Raw genomic sequence first — 14,632 nt, 5'->3', positions numbered from 1 at the left:
CATCTGCATCATGCAGTAGGGGTGGGATACAGGGGAAGGTAAGGTTATATATATGTGAGCAAATTTCTCACCATTCCCTTAGTTTACCTTGGGAGAGCTGGATTTGTGATGCAACAAATGTTCAAATGTACTACAATCTGTCAATATACATGAAGAAAACACAATATTAAATCTATCTGGCTAGAAAAATCTGAAAGCTGATTAACATTTACAATGTACCAATGAATGTATTTCACTTAATAATGCTATAGTTAAACCCAATTAACATTTACAATGTACCAATGAATGTATTGTCAATTAATAATACTATAGTTAAACCCAAGTAGTATCATTTTCTTTCGCCTAAGGATCATCAAAACAAAAACTGGATATCACAAGTAATTTATTGATCTTAGGTAGGTTTTTTGTGTGTATGCTTGTATGTCTTTGGTCTATCTATCTACATGTAAATCTATTCTACTTTCCCCTTGTTTCTCTGTCTCTCTCTTTCTTTAATAATACCTTAAAACGGTGAATACATGTGGTTGCACTTGAATAACCACCCAAGAGACTAGTGACTTTAGTCAGAAACATAGGTAGGTCCAGTCCTGGTGTGCTACTTTCCTTGATTCTAATGTGAATCAAAAACAGCTGACTCATCTTCTCTGGGTGTTGCCTCTAGAAACAAGTGTTCCGAAAAAATTCTGAAAATGCAGAGAAGATCTGTTAAGTACAGTGAAACCTGCTTTAGTGGACACACCTCTATATAAATTACAACAGACCCCTTTTCCTTTGTTTACCTTTAGCACAACTGCTGTTTTTTTTATTGGTAATAAGATTTAAACTTCTCCAAGTTCTGAATGCCTTAACAACTATGGGCCAACTCTCTGCTTACATTATTTTATAGATTGTCCAGATTTCAATATCTGTTCATGTTTTGCCCTATACAATAACAGTTCACAAAACAGCACATTGGAGGAATTACCACACATGTATACGGGACAAAATGTCACTCCTCAAAGTTAACCTGTTATGAAGTACATGGGATTACAGTGCTAACTTATCCACTAATTCACCCACAAAAAGCACATGGTAAATATGACTAGGAAATCTGTGTTATAGGCTGTTTCAAGTAAATTTTTTCATGAATCACTTCAAGTAGATAAATATAAATATGGTGATAAGAAAGAAAACAAAATTTAAAAATGGTAAAATGTACATGCCAAGAGTCCATACTTAAAAGTGTCTTTAATCTGCTGGTTTTGCTGTGTAGTACTAACAAATGTAAAGCTAACAGCAATCTGAATGAATATCTTTATATCTGCACTTTTGTTGATATATTGTAATTGATCATGCTCATTATGTCCATCTACCTGTCTGTGTCCATTCATCTATCTATCTGTGACCTTTCATCGATTGGTGTCCATTAATCTACCCATCTGTGCCCATTCATCTATCTGTCCATGTCCATTCATATGTCTTTGACCCTTCATCTACCTGTGTCCATTCATCAACCTGTGTCCATTCATCTACTTGTCTGTGTCCTTTCATCTACCTGTGTCAATTCATCTACCCATCTGTGTCCATTCATCTACCTGTGTCTATTCATCTACCTGTCTGTGTCCATTCATCTATCAATCTGTGTCCATTCATCTACCTGTGTCCATTCATCTATCTGTCCATGTCCATTCATATATCTTTGACCCTTCATCTATCTGTGTCCATTCATCTACCCATCTGTGTCCATTCATCTACCTGTGTCCATTCATCTGTGTCAATTCATCTACCTGTCTGTGTTCATTCATCTACTCATCTGTGCCCATTCATCTGTCTTTGACCTTTCATCGATCAGTGTCCATTCATCTATCTGTCCATGTCCATTCATATGTCTTTGACCCTTCATTTATCTCTGCAACTTTCATCTACATGTCCATCCATCATTCAGTTAACTTTTGACTTAAACTCTGTCTACATTTACTGAGGGGTGGTGCTTCTTGGTATGATGCTACAGGAGTGAGTTAAATGGATTTTTAACATGGCTTTAACAATATTTCAGTCATATTGCTATAATGTCTGCCACGTGGCATTTTATAGTGATGTCTAGCACTGGTGGCATCATGTCCCACCCAGTCACATTATCCTGACACCAGGCCGACCAGTCCTAACACTAACCTCTTAATGCTGAATGCCTAGTGAGGCAGCTGTTAGTACCATTTTTATAAGTTTTTAGTACCACTCAGCTGGGGCTTGAACCCGCAACCTCCCATGTCCGAGGTGAATGCTCTAACCACTTAGGCCACCGGATCATTTGATGCTTCAGGACGATATTTGTTTGAATTGTGCTAGTTAGTATGGATATAAATATCAATGTATTGGTTATTTGTAGACAAGTATACAATTATAACAAAATCAAAATACAATATGAAGTATCATATAAAAAATGTATTAAATGATTACGAAATTGAAAACCACATCACTTCAAACTACAAAAAAAGAGAAAAATACAAAAAAATGTTTATAATGCAGCTGATTTACTTAAAAACCGTTTACAAAAAAAAAAAGGACATTGTATTATCATTATATTTTCACAAATTTTCAAAGCTTTATAGCACCAATACTGACATACCTCAATTTAAAAATGAAATTAGAAATGAGTTGGATACCTTACAACATTATAAACCAAGATCTTGTATTGAAAATATTGTAATAAATTTTGTTTATCAATACAAAATAATACATGTTTGTGCAATCTATCATTATTACTGAACCTCACCTTCATTATAAAAATTCAGTTTTATTACCTCTTTCGTTAATAAAAGGTTATCTTTTACATATTTACTCTTTTTTTATAAGTAATTTTGTTGTGATCAATTGATCAACACATTTTTCATAATACAATTTAACGTTGTGGTTTGAAAGCTTTCTCTTTTGTAACATTTCTTACTCTCTTATGAAACGATCTACTTGTGAACAGAAAAAACAGAAGAACAGATTTATTACTGAGTGCAATATCACATTATTTATATGCCCATACATATGCATCTGAGTGTATAATCTTGGGCATTTGGTATCAATTCTTTGACAGTTGAGGCCCTATAATTTGGTTCTCAGTCTCGTCATTTTTTTCATTTTTTTTTGTCAGGCAGAAAAACTGGCTTCCCTTCTGTTCTTGCCCTGAGGAATCATTAAAAACGTGACGTGTTGTAAAGGCTAATATTATGTCATTGCAAGTTAACAGGTTGTTTGAAAAGGGCTCTTTACTGAGATTTGCATCAGATGCAAAAACAATGACAGATTACACTGAGACAGATATTCATTATGACATGTACTAGCTGAAGCCGATGAATATTAATTTACAAGTAATAAGAATAAGGACACTCATAAAGAGGGAAGGTGGGGTCATAACGATCTCAACACATTTCAATGCACAAAATTAAAACATTATTATTTTTAAACAAATACATATACAGAGTATAAGTTTTCCCAAGTCAGAAAACATGAAGAACAAAAAACAAAAAAAAAACAATCATATCTTTTAGCCATTACAATGTATTAGGTGATGTCAGATGTTCATTAACGTCTTTTGGTTCAGATTCTGCCTTCAGTTCATAAAATGTGACTATAGTGACACATTACAATGTATCAGTTTCCATTAAATAATCTCTGTAGTTAGATTCATGACAGCTGTAGGTACATGTATATTGCATTTCTTTCCCATCTGCAAAAGAAACAAGCAGATCTGTTTAGCTTACATAGGGGTGGTCAGGTTTAGATGTATTAAGTTCATATTTTGCTTTATTTCTTCAGGAGGTAAGCTTATTTTATTTGTTTAAGGATATTAAAACTTTGATATGTTCACTGCAAATTAAACACCGACCGTGGAATTAAAATAGCAAATAGAATACATAATGTATCTTTATTTAAGAGAGTACATGTATACGTGGGTGAGTAAGTTATTAACAACACTGTTCTTTTGTATTCTGCTACATACAGCTGGAGTTTGAATTCTGTCTAAAAAGTTGCAAAATCACAACTCTTGTTAATAAAGTAAAACTGTATACAAATAAAACAATAATTAATCTCAAAACTAGAACCTGTTTGTCAGCAACATTCCTGTAAACCTAAGAGTAAGAGACAGGAATAAAGGTCAAGGTCACTTTTAAAATTATGTTACCTATTTTTATAATTCCTGGACCTGGTTATGTCAATGATTTCTTTTACATCCCCAACACAATCGAGATAACCAGAACTGACTATTATTTTTCACCGAGCCCACTTTATAATTACATCATGAAATTAGGTCAAATAAAGTTTATAGCAACTGAAAGTAGGCTGTAAGTAGATTATTTTCTATCTTATAGAAAATGTTGAAATTATATTGTAAACATTGCCTATTTTTAATATGAATGTTTATAAATGATTAAATATCTTATGGAATTTTATGCTAATGGAAAATGAAGCAAAAGAACAGAAAAACAATGACCATTTTTACAAACCAACCTGTGTCCGACTAAATGTCATGACTATATATATATATATATATATATATATATATATATATATATATATATATATATATATATATATATTTATACACATATAATCTTTATGAAACATTTTTTATTACAGATAAAATAAATTAATTTATTAATTAATACAGGGACTATTTAGTTCTGAGCTTTTTAAGAATGTTTATACTTTAGTTAAATATACACAATTATTGCCTTTCCTTGCCTGTCTGTTTAGTTTGATTTACAAAATATATTTGATTTATTTCTTATTAAAAACATTCAACTTTATTAAAAAAATATATTCAAAATAATACCCTCCAAAAATTAAATAAAAACATAAAAATATAAAGCAAAATAAAAATCAAACAATTATTTGCAACAATTTATCACATGATGGCTGTATAAATTATGCAATATGGTGAACAGCATTGGGTTTGAGGTATGACGAAGATGAAATTAGGTAAGCTAAAGGATGCTTACATGTACAATATATTTTTGTATAACATTTGAGGCCTATCCAGTGGCCTTGTGGTTAGAGTGTCCACCTCGGAAGTGGGGGGTCGTTGGGTCAAACTACAGCTGAGTCATATTAAAGACTTATAAAAATGGTACTAAAGCTTAACTGCTAGGCACTCAGCATTAAGAGAATTTTTTTTAAACACAGGGCTGGTGACTTCAATAAACACAACAAAACAATAGACTGAAATTCCATAAGCCTAGACTACAATTTCCACATGTCTAAGATTTCACTCCTGTTTAATATTGTCACACAATGTTGCTATAGCTACAATTTAAATATAAATTCAATAGGGTTCAAAGGGGTTTAAATGTAATACAATTGTCAAATTGTCATTAGCATTCATCACTACCCACACTAGGACTGGATGGTCCAAGTGTTCAAATTTCTCTGCTGGTCTACTGGAATCTCTAAGTGAATCCTGGTCAGAACTGCGTTGATGTATGCCAATCTATTGTTTGCAGTATGTGCAAAGAATTAATAGTCACTGCTATTTTTTTTTTTTACTGGCATGCTTCACAAAGTAAAGTAAAACTCCATCTACCATGAGTTCTGCAATTTATTTTTGTTGGGTTTTGCTGATAGCTAATTGCCACCTAAATTGGCTTCAAAAATGATTCACACTTTAACACTATTCCATCAAATGAAATGATCATGCTTTGCATTCTATATATGCAGTAAAATCTGACTTCAAAGAAAAGTTGCCATTGTTCACAAACTCACCAAAAATATAATACATGTGGCTTAAACATTCCCATTCAAGGCATTGATATGTAATAACTTTGGTTCTTGATTAGGCATTGAGCATCTCTGTGATCATAATGGTTTGTTCCACTTCCTGATCCTATCTATACAAATTAGTACAATGGGCTCACCTGCTGCTGCCTTCTAACACCTCTCACTAGTTATTGTCAGCCAGTTAAGTAATATGTGAAATAGTGGTTTATAACCTGACCTCTTTTCCTTTAGTTGCCACTATCTAAACTGCCCAAGGGATAGTTTTACATCAGCTCCAATCATGATTGTTTACCATTTATACATGCTACATGTATCAGTCATATACAGAAAGTGTTTTTTTTTTCTTTTCTATTTTTGAAGATTACTGAAAATGGGATTCAAAATGGCTGCCAGAGGGATTCAAGATGTCTGCCAGAGCAAGCAACTAGACACAGATCTCTCTCAAGTGTTGGTGTTTTTCAGTTACAAATGTGATTGAATAGTTCAGGTTGGAAATATTAGTCTTTGAATGCGTCCTCATAGGAAACATATACTTAGGATTTCTGAGGACTATGTGATTTAGAAGGAAAACCATATTTTTTATATTCTATGGAAATGTTTTTGGTATTATTTTTTGATGTGCATGGACCTATACTGACTACTTGAGATGACCCCTGATTGTTCTTGTGTGCTTGCTGTAGAGACATACTAACCTAATCCACTAACTTTTGATGACAAAAAACTAAAGCACTTGCAGCTCTAATATTAGCATCATGAGTAAAAGGAAAACAGTTCAGATTACCCTCAACTCAAGTCTGCGGGGGGGGGGCCTCGAGTGGCCGAGTGGTCTAAAGTGCTCACCATTATGGATCACTGCTATCTCACCTCTGGCTGCATGGGTTCGAGTCTCAGATTCGGCCAATGTGGGTATGTGAGACAGCTTGCCAGTACGGCAGTAGCTTCTCATGGGCTGGTGGTTCTTCCCAGGGTTTTCTCAGGTTCTTCCTCCACCATTTATACTGGTTGCCATGTATAGCCTATCTTGTGCTGAATAATGGCGTTAAACCCTACAACAACAGCAACAAGAAGAAGTCAGCAGGGGCAAAGGAAAGAAAGTTCAAAACCCCAAACCAGGTCAAACAATAACTTACAATCCAGTGCAGCAAAAGACTCAGACTTAATCATGGACACTGAGGAAATGAATGGTGTTTACCAAATCCAGAGTGATTTGCATATTAAGTCAACCTTGAAGGGGACGGGTACAAAAGGTGTCAACTTACTGGTTACAAGAAAGGAATTAGGTGGGGTGGTGTCAGACAAAATGAAAATAGAGCTGAAAAGAGAACAGGAGCAAGATATAAAAGATCAGATGACAGAAAGGCAAGAAAGGATGGAATCTTTAGTGTTTGAAAATGAACAATTGAAAGAAAATTAGAAAATTCAAAAAAGAAGAATGCGAATTTGAAAGAACTCAAAACGACTTAGTATCTGGCAAATGATGCAATGCAGAAATCAAATCAAAATGAACAATACTCTAGAAAAAAACAATGTGAAAATATTTAACATGCCCAAGACACAAAGTGAAAACTTGAAGACCAAAACAGTTCAGTTAGTTAAACAAGCTACAGGTAAAAACATGGATCACAGACATAATCACTATCCATGGAATTCCCAGACCAACATGAGTACCAAAACCAGTAATTGTGAAATTCATGATTTCTGGGGCCAAAATAGCCATTATAAAGGACAAAAGAAAACTGAAAGATAAATATTCTATAAGAATGAATGAAGATGTCACGCAACTAAACATGGGTCTCATTAACAGGCTCTCTAGGCATTCAACGGTAGAATCTGCCTGGTACTTTAATTGCCAGGTCTATGCCAAGACAATGTCAGGGATGAGACTCAGATTTTACCTTTTTGATGACACTGATGCAGTGATTAATTCCAAATAATAGATCACATGTATGACTAAATAGTATCATTACACTTTTTTCTCTTCTCCAGATATCAACATGTTCAAAGAATTGTGATCTTCATATATTTTTCTGTATTTTGTGATGATTGTGCTGAGGTTTGTGTTTGCCTTTTATGTACCTTATTCAAACATCACTTCATAATTATTATTAAAAATATAATGTGTATTAAAGTATCAAAAGCTATTATTATAAATGAAACAAATACATCATTAATTATAAACTGTAAATGTTGCAGCAACATATTTAAACAAGATGTGCATTATTAAGCCAGCACTGAGGTTTCAGGTTTATTTTTTACCTGTTTTTCAAAGATTATTTCTCATTGCCTCATTCATTTAGCTAAGCTTATGGTTCAAATGCATATATATCCTGCATATTCATTTTCATATTCATTTATTGGGGGTGGGGGCGAGTGAGGGGAAAGGCAGATAATTGCTCTAACAATTACTCTTTGGGCAAACAAAGGTCTTCACTAGCCCACTAAATCTTTTCTAGACTTGGTGATTTAATTTGTAACTAGAAAATAGGAGTAATAGCTCACCTGTGGCTGAGTAATATGACAAGCATTACTAAGTACATGTATTTGATTGCCATAATGTCACTCTACCTACTCAAATGTGGTTAGTTTGACAGTTATAGCTGTATGTATATATATGTATGTGTGTATGTATGTATGTGTGTATCACTTGTAGAAAAACTAATTACTTTCCATGACTGCAACAAATAATTTCTACTTATCGCAAGATTGATACATGTATGTTTTCTTATTATAGTACCTTTGCCAACCTAGCTAGAAACAGCAACTCTGACATACATGTAAATAATATATATGCCCCCTTAGAATGGGCAATAGACACCTGGCTTTGAAAATAAATATTAACTATCATAAAGAAATCAGTGTATAACTTCATTAAGAGACATATATATGATACATGTCTTCAAGAAAATATAAATTTAAATAGTTGACAAATTGTTAAGATATAATTTCTCCAACCAAAAAAAGGCACATCAGAAAAAATCACAATCGATAATCACATGCCATTCTACTGGTGTACTTCTTATGCAAGCATAATATTAAATGGACCATTATTTACTGGATCATTACTAAGTCACACAAAGAAGAGATAACACTGCAACTGGCAACCAAGAAAAGCAACTCTGACACTTGTTGATTTATTGTTTGTCAGTCTCAGAATATTTTATATTATTTGTTTAGTCCCTAAATATTTGATTATTATTCATAATTCAATGTGTTTTATATCTGATTATTACTCTTCCATCCCCAAATGCAAGACTTTTCCCCAAGCAGCTATGATTCCAAATGTTGAACAGCAGCTACTGCACAAATAAAACTCATGCATTTGTCGAAATTTCTTAGTCTGGTAATTAAAAAAAAGTATCACAAGCCTGCTAAGGCCAACTTCAGTTATCAAGAAAGTATTAGCTACAAAATTATTCAATAGTCTCTATAAGTGAATTTTTTACTACAATTATACACAACTTCAACCGAGTTGCAACAGGTCAAGCATTTGAGAGAAAAAAAGGATAACAAAAGAAAAGTTATAAATGGTTTGCCTGTTTTAATGTTTCCTGTGAATTTGTTTTGAAAGATATAATAATAGGAAATTATGTATACTCAAATTAAGCACGAAACATTCCATTTTTAAACATTTTATGATGGTGGAAACATCATGCCCCGTTGCTAAAATTAGCAGCCCAATTCGTCTACATGACATGTGTGACATGCACCATGGCATGTGGAAATTATAGTGGGTAGCAAGAAGCGACAGTATCATTTGTATGAGCACATATTTGTTACCCCTGCAAAATGTGAATATTTTATATTGTTATTACATTATTAGTTTCTTGCTTTATTTACGCTTGGACTTTGTTATTAACGGTAGGTCACCAGTGCCTTCTCAAAATGTGAAAGGAAAATAGCCAAAATATTCCGCATGACGGAAGAATCGTCTTTAATATAAATTCAACTTGTTTTCAAGGGAGATGACTGTTCAACGTGCATTCGGAATACTTTCCAATTCCTTGACTGTACATCAATTGAGGTGCGCCGATAGAGTTCCGGAGGAAATTACAAATCAACAACAACGATGGCGGTCTGCACAGTCATCTGTTTGATTGTGATATTCCTTCCACTTTCAAAGCAGAATGACATTGACAGTGCCATTCATTCTGTTTTAAGTGCTCTCGAAAGCATTGTCAATTATTATACCAATAATTATCAAAATCTTAACATAGATGGCCTTTATGGTCTCAGAGTTGTGGAGGGTAAGCACTAAAGAAGAACACAAAATACTATATAAATTTTATTTAAGGCGGTGGGCTTCGTAAAACACATAAAACACTAGCTCGGTTCGAGCTGTTTACCGACATAACAATCGTATTTCATAATTGAACAGACTGGTATGTATTTAGTACATATTTACAGTGTAACAGTATACATGTATACATTGCAGTGCCAATGGTAACAGCAGATTAAATGAAAATGCATCATTATATAAAAGACATTACAACAGCAGAATAAAATATACTTCATCATCAGGTAACATCAGAAGAAAGTACAACACATTGATATACAACATGCAGATGCACAATTGTTTCTGTAATGTATGAACGTGTAACACATCACAGTGTACACTTTACAATTTAAATATAGAACTTTACTGTTTTATTGTTTAAAAGCATACACAGTGTCGGTGATTAGAACTGATTCAAAGACAAGACAGTAGTATATCACATGTAGCTTAAGGTGTTCATTGGGTAAGAAAAGTCATTAGGAGAAATGAGGGTGCTTAAAGTTAAAATAGAAGGTGCTTACTTAAAATAGTCATTATGGTAGAAGGATTTAAGTGTGTAGAAGGATTTAAGTGTGATCATCTCCGTCAAGAAGGTAACCTATAGCAGAAGTTTCATTGACCGTTATATAGATAAAAAAAAAACATAGTGGACTCCATGATAACCTCATTTTGGACATGATTTGTTCCTCAGACCTGTAATCATAGTTCACATAATTGTATGCAGTACTTAAATTCCTGAACCAGTCTTAGTAATTTGGCTCTATTACATATTTAAGGTAATCATGGCCATATCATAAATTTTTGTGCTGAGGTTCCCTATGGGGCCACTCACCAGTTATTATGTACTTTTGAGAGAGTGATGTATATAAGGTGAAGTTGTTTGCATTTAAAACATGCATAGTGGAGAGAATGTTGGCATACCTCTATGCTAATTTAATGTAATGTGGCAGACTTTTCTTTGGATATTGTATTTTCGGAAACTGTACATGATCTAAGCACAAGCACGCTGCTAACTAAAATGACTGCTCCCTTGTGCTCACGAAATCAGCCTGAATTAGTCTAAAGTTACACTATCTGTAGCAGCTGTTAAAATAGGGAAAATGAATTTTGCCAAACTAGACAATACCAGCTTCAGAAAGTGCAATGAATGAATTACCAAATGTATAAAATGTAAAAAGAAGTTTTAGGCTCTTTTTTATACAATTTACCTCTGAAGTTCAGGTAGTGAAAATGACCAAATGTCATGTTACACCGCTCTGGTGGCCTGGTGGTTAGAGCGTCTACCTCAGATGCAGGAGGTTGTGGGTTCGATCCCCGGCTGAGTCATACTAAATATTTTAAAAAATGGTACTAACAGCTGCCTCACTTGGTGCTCAGCATTAAGAGGTTAGTGTTAGGACTGGTTGGCCTAGTGTCAGGATAATGTGACTGGGTGGGACATCACTATAAACTGCCACACTGCAGACATCGTAGTGATATGACTGAAAAATTGTTAAAGCTTCGTTAAAAAATCCAAATCACACACACACAAATTTCATGTTCATATATATAAAATACCTGGGGCTGTAGACAAAAAATTGTCCATGATAATAAGGTCAGGCTGTTAATTTTTTTGCAAGGATTCTTTTTTTGCTGTTGTTGTTGATGATGATTTTTGTGTTGTATACATAACAGTATGTAATTTCTCATTTCTGTACATGTAGGTCATTTTGAAGCAATTATAAATGGCAGCAGCAATGGGCGATACAAACACTTGACAACAGAAATTCTTCAGCGCTTGACACAGATGAAGAAGGAAGCTACAAGAATCTGTTCTGTGGCCATAGAACATGTGAAGAATGATGACATGGAATATTATCAGATCATGAACTTTGTGATTGGCACACCATGGGAAATATTTCATGATAAGCAAAGAAAAGTGGATGGGAGGCTCAGGTGGGAGCCTCCTATATATAGACAAGCACTATCAGAAGGTGACTTAATTCTTTCATTTATTGCTTTAAAAATTGTATGGTTCGATTTTTATTACCTCTACTGGTCCTAGACCAGAAGAGCTTATGGGTTGGCCTATTGTCCGTCATCCACTGTCCATCTGTGAGTTAGCACAAGCTTGTTATTGCTGCTACTACTAAACTACATCGAGGATTGCTATGACACTTTTCATACACATTCATTCCAAGACTCCCCAGAATCCGAGCTTCTGAGTCAGATACACATGAAATCATCAAAGAATATGATGCTGCTGTCTTTGGCGCCTCAACAGATGCACCTTATTTTCGTCCAGGATGCTACCCCTTTTATAGTTTTTGTCATCCATGGCCAGTGTGCAGAATAATTAAATGCTACTGCTACCCCTTTTTATGTTTTTGTCATCCATGACCAATGTGCAGAATAACTAAATGCTACTACTACCCCTTTTTATGTTTTTGTCATCCATGGCCACTGTGCAGAATAACTAAATGCTACTACTACCCCTTTTATCTTCTTGTCATCCATGGCCAGTGTGCAGAATAACTAAATGTTACTGCTACCCCTTTTTATGTGTTTGTCATCCATGGCCAGTGTGCAGAATAACTAAATGCTACTCCTACCCCTTTTTATGTTCTTGTCATCCATGGCCAGTGTGCAGAATAACTAAATGCTGCTACTACCCCTTTTTATGTTTTTGTCATCCATGGCCAGTGTGCAGAATAACTAAATGCTACTACTACCCCTTTTTATGTTCTTGTCATCCATGGCCAATGTGCAGAATAACTAAATGCTACTGCTACCCCTTTTTATGTTTTTGTCATCCATGGCCAGTGTGCAGAATAACTAAATGCTACTCCAACCCCTTTTTATGTTCTTGTCATCCATGGCCAGTGTGCAGAATAACTAAATGTTACTGCTACCCCTTTTTAGGTTCTTGTCATCCATGGCCAGTGTGCAGAATAACTAAATGCTACTACTACCCCTTTTATGTTCTTGTCATCCATGGCCAGTGTGCAGAAAAACTAAATGCTGCTACTACCCTTTTTATGTTCTTGTCATCCATGGCCAGTGTGCAGAATAACTAAATGCTGCTACTACCCCTTTTTTATGTTCTTGTCATCCATGGCCAGTGTGCAGAATAACTAAATACTACTACCCCTTTTTATGTTCTTGTCATCCATGGCCAGTGAGCAGAATAACTAAATGTTACTGCTACCTCTTTTTATGTTTTTGTCATCCATGGCCAGTGTGCAGAATAACTAAATGCTACTGCTACCCCCTTTTTATGTTTTTGTCATCCATGGCCAGTGTGCAGAATAACTAAATGTTACTGCTACCCCTTTTTATGTTTTTGTCATCCATGACCAATGTGCAGAATAACTAAATGCTGCTACTACCCCTTTTTATGTTCTTGTCATCCATGACCAGTGTGCAGAATAACTAAATGTTACTGCTACCCCTTTTTATGTTTTTGTCATCCATGGCCACTGTGCAGAATAACTAAATGCTACTACTACCCCTTTTTATGTGTTTGTCATCCATGGCCAATGTGCAGAATAACTAAATGTTACTGCTACCCCTTTTTATGTTTTTGTCATCCATGGCCACTGTGCAGAATAACTAAATGCTACTACTACCCCTTTTATCTTCTTGTCATCCATGGCCAGTGTGCAGAATAACTAAATGTTACTGCTACCCCTTTTTTATGTTCTTGTCATCCATGGCCAGTGTGCATAATAACTAAATGCTACTGCTACCCCCTTTTTATGTTTTTGTCATCCATGGCCAGTGTGCAGAATAACTAAATACTACTACTACCCCTTTTTATGTTTTTGTCATCCATGGCCAGTGTGCAGAATAACTAAATGCTACTGCTACCCCCTTTTTATGTTTTTGTCACCCATGGCCAGTGTGCAGAATAACTAAATACTACTACTACCCCTTTTTATGTTTTTGTCATCCATGGCCAGTGTGCAGAATAACTAAATGTTATTGCTACCCCTTTTTATGTTTTTGTCATCCATGGCCAGTGTGCAGAATAACTAAATGCTGCTACTACCCCTTTTTATGTTCTTGTCATCCATGGCCAGTGTGCAGAATAACTAAATGCTACTACTACCCCTTTTTATGTTCTTGTCACCCATGGCCACTGTGCAGAATAACGAAATGTTACTGCTACCCCTTTTTATGTTTTTGTCATCCATGGCCACTGTGCAGAATAACTAAATGCTACTACTACCCCTTTTTATGTGTTTGTCATCCATGACCAGTGTGCAGAATAACTAAATGCTACTGCTACCCCCTTTTTATGTTTTTGTCACCCATGGCAAGTGTGCAGAATAACTAAATACTACTACTACCCCTTTTTATGTTTTTGTCATCCATGGCCAGTGTGCAGAATAACTAAATGTTATTGCTACCCCTTTTTATGTTTTTGTCATCCATGGCCAGTGTGCAGAATAACTAAATGCTGCTACTACCCCTTTTTATGTTCTTGTCATCCATGGCCAGTGTGCAGAATAACTAAATGCTACTACTACCCCTTTTTATGTTCTTGTCATCCATGGCCAGTGAGCAGAGTAACTAAATGTTACTGCTACCCCTTTTTATGTTTTTGTCATCCATGGCCAGTGTGCAGAATAA

The 14,632-nt window shown here is 34.9% G+C and overlaps 2 protein-coding genes across 3 annotated transcripts in view; one reads left to right on the top strand and one right to left on the bottom strand.

The window, feature by feature from the left end:
- LOC149805463 (uncharacterized) overlaps window positions 1-9,667 on the bottom strand; it is a 33,277-nt gene extending 23,610 nt beyond the window's left edge. Inside the window, exons 1-2 of one of the 2 annotated variants that reach the window (XM_089950052.1) lie at window positions 9,558-9,667; window positions 502-683 (exon numbers count right to left, since the gene is read on the bottom strand). In XM_089950052.1, the coding sequence (XP_089806178.1) occupies window positions 502-639 (138 nt within the window). In that variant the 5' untranslated portion in view covers window positions 640-683; window positions 9,558-9,667. Of the gene's footprint in view, window positions 1-501; window positions 684-9,339; window positions 9,448-9,557 lie in introns of those variants that run through there. The other variant, XM_089950053.1, reaches the window with a different exon arrangement.
- A 100-nt stretch (window positions 9,668-9,767) lies between these two features.
- LOC149805462 (uncharacterized) overlaps window positions 9,768-14,632 on the top strand; it is a 40,880-nt gene continuing 36,015 nt past the window's right edge. Inside the window, exons 1-2 of the mRNA XM_089950051.1 lie at window positions 9,768-9,989; window positions 11,722-11,991. Of these exons, the coding sequence (XP_089806177.1) occupies window positions 9,812-9,989; window positions 11,722-11,991 (448 nt within the window). The 5' untranslated portion in view covers window positions 9,768-9,811. The remainder of the gene's footprint in view (window positions 9,990-11,721; window positions 11,992-14,632) is intronic.

Source organism: Sinohyriopsis cumingii, chromosome 2 (assembly GCF_028554795.1).
Source record: "Sinohyriopsis cumingii isolate HCF-2022 chromosome 2, ASM2855479v2, whole genome shotgun sequence".
Classification (NCBI taxonomy): Eukaryota; Metazoa; Mollusca; class Bivalvia; order Unionida; family Unionidae; genus Sinohyriopsis; species Sinohyriopsis cumingii.
The sequence above is the reverse complement of the archived record's forward strand: the minus strand, read 5'-3'. Positions and strand labels throughout refer to the sequence as shown.